Consider the following 8252-nt stretch of genomic DNA (forward strand, 5'->3'; position numbering starts at 1 on the left):
ATAGAATCAAGGACATTGAAAGGGAATGGACTGACTATTCTTGGGGGGAAAGGGGTGTGGGAGATTCGGGAAGAGACTGGACAAAAATGGTGCAGCTGTGGATGAGGAGAGTGGGTGGGGAGTGAGGGCCTAGGGTGGGGCAGGAACTGGGTGGAGGGGAGTTATGGTGGGGAAAAAGAGGAACCAATGTAATAATCTGAACAATAAAGATTTAATTAAAAAATAAAATAAAATAAAAATAAAGAGACAAATTAGCCTTTAAACCTTCTTTCTATGTCCTTTAAAAATGTATAACTATGCCTCAGACCTTCTACTCAGTAATTCCTTATTCTTAGAAACCCCAATCCTTTATTGATTACTATAAAGTAAACAGCCAGCATTTCTTAGGTTAACTTTTATGAAATTTTAAGTATATTGTATTAGTCTAATTTAGTATTGGAAGGGTTAAAGAGGACAAAACAGGGCAGAGAGAAACTTGTTGTGCTTAGTAGCAGCTTGTGGCCTTGAGTCCAGCATAGTTCAGATAAGTAAAAATCAACAAAAAAAATCTCTCCCTGCCAACGCCCTCTGTCCTTAGCTGCTCTCCCTCCTAGATTTTTCCTTCTTTACTCTAAGCCCCAGAGGTTCAAATCCTTCTCCTCTTTTACTGCTTTTGACCTCTCTGACTATTCCCCTGTCCCCCAGCCTAAGCCTCCTCCATCTCAGCAGGCTGAGAGCCTACTACCCTATCTAGCAAATACTACTGCCACTACCCCATCTCACACCCGCTCTGGAGCAGTTTTCAGCTCTCTTCCTCCCCCAGTCAGAGCGGATGCTGTCCCCAACCGAGACCCACTGTAAATCTATCAGGAAGGGCAGGCAGGTCACAGGTCTCAGGACTACATGATAAAAATCCAGCAGTCTCTCTCCCTCACCCTACACAGGCCATGAGAAAATGTGCTAATCTTAACCTAACAAGCCTTTGTTTAAAATTCTCTGGGTTGCACCCTTCACAAATTTTATAGCTTTAAATTAACCTTAGACTTCTAAAATTTTAACCTAACACAGCAAAATTATACATCAGGGAAAAGCAATTAAAAATTCTCTACTCTCTTCCCCCTATAGCAGGGTTTGCCCTATCTTTAATAAAGAAATTAAACAACAGAGAAAATACTTTCATGTGTACAGCCAGATGGCACAAAGTAGCTCTCGCTTCACACAGACTATTAGACTTACATTCATACACCAGACAGTCCGAGTTTTTTGACTTCTACCAGATGTTTACTCAGAGTTTAAACAGTCCACCTGATTCCTGATTAATTTGCCTGAGGGAGTCATTGACTTCCGGGGAGGTGATCAAGCTCCCCTTTCACTCACTTGGAGTGGGCCTGAGGGAACAAAATGTCTCTAAATCAAAATAATTAACGGGGTGGCGTAGTCCTCTCCGCGTCTCTTGAAGTCCTGAAAATTCTCAAGAAAACATTGTAAGGGGATCAACAAAGACAACTGATCCTGACCCATTTTGAAGAAGACAAAGACAACAAAGACCAAAGACAAAACAAACCAGGCAAATGCAACCTAAGGTTGCCCAGACCAGGACCCCCAGACACCATCGCATCCAGGTGGTTGGACTCCGAGGTTCTGCTGCGTCCAAGCCTCTTTTGAGTCCTAAAGGGAACGTTCCACAGACAGATACCAGACTCTTACCTCCCCGCTGGAGGTCCAGGTGGCTCCTCGTTTTTGGATTGCAGTTTTGGGAGGAAAACACTCCCCCTCCCTGGGACCTGGGACTGAGATTGGAGTGTCCTTGTCTGGTGCATCCAGGGTGTCCACCGGCAACTCGGCTGGAGTGGATCTCACTGGGGCCTCCAAATGTAATGCGGAGATGACCACCAGGGATTCAGATCAAGATGTAGGAACCTTTATTAAGGTGGCCAGTGACTATAGTTATAGCACCCTGCTGAAGCAGAGGCTGAACTGCAGCACTGACTACAGGAGTTACAGCATTTTTATTTGCAAAAACCACAAAGTTAGTTGCAAAGCCTTGTTTACACAATTTGTTCACTACACAGTACAGCATCAGTGCAGTGACTACCTTCCTATCTATGTGTTCTGGGAACAGAGAGTACAGCATGCCCCTCCTGGCCAAAGTGCCAGATATGCAGCCAAGCACATAAACCAGTAACTATTATACACCTCATCCACAGAATGAAAATAAAGTATACCATCACATAAATAGATTCAGAATAAAGCCTTTAAAATGGAAAATTGATACAGAATTAAAATTCTTAGCATATCAGGTGTAGAAGGGATGGACCTTGATGTAATAAAGGTCACAGTTGAGAAGCCACCAAGGGACATCATTTTACACAGAGAAAATGTCAACGTTATACTTCTTACATCACGACCGAGACAAGGGCTCACCCGTGACTACTTCTATTCATCAAAACTAGAAGTCCATGTCAGAATAATTGGACAAGATAAAATCTAAATGTTCATATAAGAAAGAAACAAGTTAAAGTGCTTCACCTTATCCTTATACAGATGACATGATCTTGTACACAGAAAACCTTAAAAACTGTATGAGGGGCTAAAAGAACTAGAATTCAGGAAAGATGTAAGATACAAAATATACACAGAAATGGGTTGTGTTTCTGCACCCTCTCAACAAAGTGTATTTAAGACTTTAAAAATTCATGGGGCTGTTTCAGAAGAAAATGAGGAAAGAAAACTTGAACTGGCTAAATGTCAAGGAGATCACAACCTAATGAAACAAGAACCCTGGACACATGTGTCCTCAGTCTTGGTTAATCCCCCATCGTGTTCTCAGATAGCTTTCCCCTCAATGTGGCACTGAGTCAGGTGCAGGCTCCATTTGACCCCTGTCATGTGGGAACACAGTGACAGCAGTCCCAAGGGTCACATGCAGACATCAGGTTTCCAATAACAAGATTTCATAAATTCAACTTAATTATTCCCAAATCCATTCCAACATCTTCCACTAAACACGCCTGGTCATGCTGGAGATTCTTCTATATACCAACATATGAAACTGGATGTAAAACAGACACTAAAGAATAAACACCACTAAAGATGCAGTGCAGCTGCTACAGCTTCAGCACCAAACTCCCCTGAAGGAATAGGACGCAAGAGCTCTGTCTGTGTCTCTATTGTCCATGCTTCTGGTTCTCATGGACCCACACAGATGCTCCTTTCTCCCCAACACTTGGTCCACAGGCTCTAGGCTCACACTTTGGTCTCAGTTTATCCTCAGATCAGTTTGTAGGGGAAAAAGTGTCAGGTGGAACTTTCTGTCCCCTGAACATGAACCTCCTGTACTTTTACTTCTTTCTTGGGTTGTGAGGGTTTATTTCTCTTGGTTGTTATTACTGGTGACTGTCAAAGGAATCTCCCATTTTAAACCTCCTCTTTTTCTTTTTATGACAATTTTATCTCCTGGGTCTGTACAGGTCTCCTGGAATTTTGGGTCTACTGGGGAGAGCACAGGCCCAGATGTGGGGAGTAATTCTTCACAGACATGCATGCTTGGACATGTCACACTCTGGGACCATGTCCTTTCTGTCATAATCCAACCCCAGATCTCCCTATATAGCAGGAAGACATGCAAATAGATCCTCCTCTGCTCATAAAAACCAGTCCAGCCCTGACCCTGCAGCTCTGAGACAGGAGCCCCAGGAGCCCCAGGAGCCCCAGGTGTTCCCATTCCCTGATCAAGTCTGAACACAGACCACTCACCATGGGTTTGGGGCTCAGCTGGGTTTTCCTTGTTGCTATTTTAAGAGGTAATTTATGGAGAATGAGAAACACTGAGTATGTGAGTGGGTATGAGTGAGAGAAACAGTATACAGGTCAGTGTTTCCTGACCAGGATTTCTTTGTGTTTGCAGGTGTCCAGTGTGAGGTGCAGCTGGTGGCATCTGGGGGAAGCTTGGTGAAGCCTGGGGGGTCTCTGAGACTCTCCTGTGCAGCCTCTGGATTCACCTTCAGTAGCTACTGGATGCACTGGGTCCGCCAGGCTCCAGGGAAGGGGCTGCAGTGGCTCTCACATATTAATCCTGATGGAAGTGGCTCATACTATGCAGACTCTGTGAAGGGCCGATTCACCACCTCCAGAGACAACGCCAAGAACATGCTGTATCTGCAAATGAACAGCCTGAGAGCAGAGGAAATGGCCATGTATTACTGTGCGAGAGAGTCACACACACAGTGAGGGGAAGTCAGTGTGAGCCCAGACACAAACCTCCCTGCAGTAGAAGTTGTGACCACCAGGGGGCGCTCAGGGTCTGTGAACACAAGGACCATTCCATTAGCATGTGCAGTTGGTGGTTTGGGTTGGTTTCCTGTGTGGATTCCTCTTCATGTCACAGTTTCCCTCAGGGAACTTCTGGATTCCTGACAGTGTACTTACCTCTGATGTCTCTGAGTTAGAAAGTCTGTAGTAAAGAGAGACAACTTTCTCATGTGCACAAACTGCAGAGATTTATTTTTTAGACATTCTGTATCAAGTACCAATTAATGATAAAAAATTCTTCCCAAGGCGCCTAAGTCCAACCAGAGGCTCTGCTGACTCAACAGGGCAGCTCAGCCCCACACAGCTCAGGGCCCCAGTCAGGCAGCAGCAGGACACATGTGCCCTGGACAGTGGGCACTAGAGGGGTGTGACCCCTAAGCCAGAGAAGAAAGACCCCATGTGGTGATGGTTACTGACTAATAGTCATGATCATAGCACCAAGAGTAGGTGACACTGGGCAGAAGCAGGGGGACCCACAGCAGCTTGTACAGATGTCCAGGCTGACGACAAACACACACACCAAGGGACATGGAATGATGATTGTGCTTATAGTTGAAATCTCTGGGAGGCACAGGAAGGGCCCTCCAGGAAGTCACAGGTGCTTGGACAGAGGCAGGAAAGGAGACTTTTATTTTCTGTGAGGTGGGAGCCAGTGGGCAGAATTCTGCTTCCTTGTGTGGTTCCAACTTCTTGGTGACACATGAAGAGGAGAACAAACCTTTCCTATCAGAGTCACCTTGGGGCTGATGGAGAAGAGGCAGGATGGAGCTGTCAGTTGTCAGCAGTGAAACATAAAATAATATACAGTGTGGATACCAAATCTATGTAATAACCATAAAAATGACCAAATATGAGACTGAGGGTCATTATTTGTGAACAACAACCATATCTACGTAAAATGAGTAGAAAACGATTGATTATAACAAGGAGGAGAAGGAGGGAGAAGGGGAGGAGCATAAAATAAGCATGATGATGATGACTATTGACTGAGACAGGAGCCCTGGTCCAATGAAATGAAGGCTCCTTGTACAAACACACAATCACTATGGCTCTTCCAGTAAGGGGTATCCACTCTTCCCAGTAAATGTTAAGAGATTTCATAAATGGGACCAAATGAATTATGCAGCTTCTGTAATCTATGTTGAGACCAGATCAGTAATGATCCCAAAGTTGTCCAAGTGTAGATCCCCTGGATCTGAGAAGGTGTTACCTTCTAGAACAGAGACACTGTGAGAATGTGCATGTAGGAAACAGGGATCCCCTTCCCACCAGTTTGCAATGACACATTCCTTATTTCTCTTGTTCCCTGCCTGCCTGATCTTTAACATTTCTATTTCTCACACACTCTTGTTCATTAATGTTCAGGTATTTCCTATGAGGATACAAGCTGTCTCTCTCATGCCATGCACTTCCTTCTGGGCCTTCACTGGAGGAGGTTTTAAACCCACATGTCCAGTAACTCTATGTCCTGAACATCAGGCATATTTCTGTCATGTGACTCAAAACAAGTCCAGCTTCCTCCCCTCACCCAGTTCCACAGTCATGTCCAGATTTATGGGTAGTTTCCCAGCAGCGCTCCCCTCTGGAACCAGAACCTGCTCTAGTCCCTGTGGCTGCTGTAGCCAATCCACATGGACAGTGGAGTCTCAGAATTTTCTGGGGAGTTCTTTGTAAAATCACCCATATCCAGAACCATCAAAGAAAATACTGATGAATTGAACTGTAATAAAATGAAAAACATTTGTCCCTCCAAATATTCCATCAATGAAATTAAATTATTAGCTTAGCAAGTGAATATATTTTTGAATTATGTGCCTGGTGCAGAATGTGTGCATTGGACATTAAGGATGTGGTATGTTAGGGGGAGAACCCAGCACCCTCTGACTACAGTGAGCATCCCCAGGGACAGGGAAGAGAGAAACTGGGATGAGGGTTTCCTGACAAGGTTGACGTTCCCTTCCCTATGAGTAAATGTGTGCTAGGAATTCTCCAATTTCCTTTACTGTGATCCCCAACAACACTGACAACACTAGACTGAGAAATCAGGTCACTTAACAGGCCACATACATTGTTCATGATATGAAAGATTCTCAATGGTACACATGCGTTATCACTCCCTTTATCTCTTAACTTTTATCCAGGTTAAAACATGATTATTTCAGATGTGGTTATTTTAGGGTGTCTGCACAGTGTGTTTGCACAGTGTGTCACATTAAGAGTTCCAACATCAAGAATCAAGGGTCTCCCTTTTTCTTGTGGTTTTGAAGCAGGGTAGTTCCCTGTCCCTGACTTACATGGTGAGTGAGGTCAAGGAAAGAGATGCCACAACATGGACCCCAAAATGATCAGGGAATACAGACCTCAGTCCCTCTACTTAGAAGGAAAATGCTTCCTCATATGCAAATGTCTGTTCAAGCTCCAGGGTAAATCCTCTCTTGGGCTGCGCAGGCTCACAGCTCTCTCCTCACACAGGGCTGAGGTCTCTGGAAAGGCAGAGCTGTGGTCTAGAAGAAGATGAGAATGCTGGGTCTTGTCCTGTGCCTGGTGACAACCTATCAAGATGAGGATCTCAGGGGTCAGACAGGGGTTATGGAGTGGCTGTGACGGCAGGTGACTGACAGGGACTGATGCTTCTTGTCCCCAGGTGTCCTGTCCCAGGTGCAGCTGCAAGAGTCGGGCCCAGGACTGGTGAACCCTTCACAGACCCTCTCCCTCAGCTGCACTGTCTCTGGATTCTCTCTAATGAGCTATGATGTGAACAGGACCTGCCAGGCTCTGAGAAAGGGTCTGGAGTGGGTTGGGGTTATATGAGGTTATGGGGCTACAAACTATAACACCACACAGAAATCCAGACTCAGCACCACCAGGGACACATCCAAGAGCCTGGTTTATTTCCCATTGAACAGCCTGAGAGCCAAGGACACGGCCATGTATTACTGTGCTAGACAAAGTGAGGGGAAGTCAGTGTGGGCCCAGACACAAACCGCCCTGAGGGAGACAGCAGGGCTGGTTATAGTGGGTGCTCAAGACATCAGGGGGCGCTCCTGATCCCTGAAGTCCAGGTGCAAGGGTAGAGGGAGGTGGGGAAGGAAGGGGCTTCCTGGCAAAAAAGCATGTACCAATCAATAATTGCTTTAAAAGTAAATGGCTTAAATGCTACAATCAAAAGACTTAGGGTAGCTGATCAGATAAGAAAGCAAGACTCACATCTATGCTGTCCACAACTGACATACTCCAGAATGAAAGATACACACAGAGAAAAATAAAGGCTGAAAAAAGAAATTTCATGCAAATGGAAATGAAAAAAAAAAAACACAAAACAAAACTGGGGCAACAATACTTATATCTGACAAAACAGACTTTGAAGCAAACACTATAAAAAGAGACAAAGAAATACCCTACATAATAATAAAAGGAGCAATCCAAGAAGTGGGTATAATGCTGGTAAACATTTATAAACCCAACAAAGGAGGACCTAAATATGTAAAGAAAATCTTGAGTCTGGCATGTGTTGCTCAGTGGTTGAGTTCTGACCTATGAATCAGGATGTCACAGTTGGATTCTCAGTCAGGGCACATGCCCATATTTCAGCCTCTTTCCCCAGAGCAGGCCAAGGTTAGCCGATCAATGATTTTCTCTCATCGTTGACGTTTCTTTCTCTCTCTCCCTCTCCCTTCCTCTCTGAAATCAATAAAAATACATTTTAAAAAATCAAATCTTGAAGGACATGAAGGGAGAGATTGACAGGAATACTTACACTGTATGGGACTTTAACACCCCATTGATATCAATGGATGGATGTTCCAGACAGGAAATCAACAAGAAAACACAGATCTTCAATCACATACTAATGCAGATGGCTTTAATTGAAATCCTTTTTTGTTGTTGTTATTTATTTATTTTTTTAAATTTTTTATTACAAAGGGTTTTACATATGTGTCCATTTCTCCCCCCCCCCCCGC

At 44.4% G+C, this 8252-nt stretch overlaps 1 gene segment (V, D, J or C); it reads left to right on the top strand.

Annotated features, from left to right (window-relative positions):
• Positions 1-3686: 3686 nt before the first annotated feature.
• LOC107183145 lies at positions 3687-4209 on the top strand. The segment is given in 2 exon segments: positions 3687-3782; positions 3887-4209. Coding segments are annotated over 2 exon segments (369 nt in total).
• Positions 4210-8252: the final 4043 nt, after the last annotated feature.

The sequence above is a fragment of the Myotis davidii genome, unplaced genomic scaffold, assembly GCF_000327345.1.
Source record: "Myotis davidii unplaced genomic scaffold, ASM32734v1 scaffold1041, whole genome shotgun sequence".
NCBI lineage: Eukaryota > Metazoa > Chordata > Mammalia > Chiroptera > Vespertilionidae > Myotis > Myotis davidii.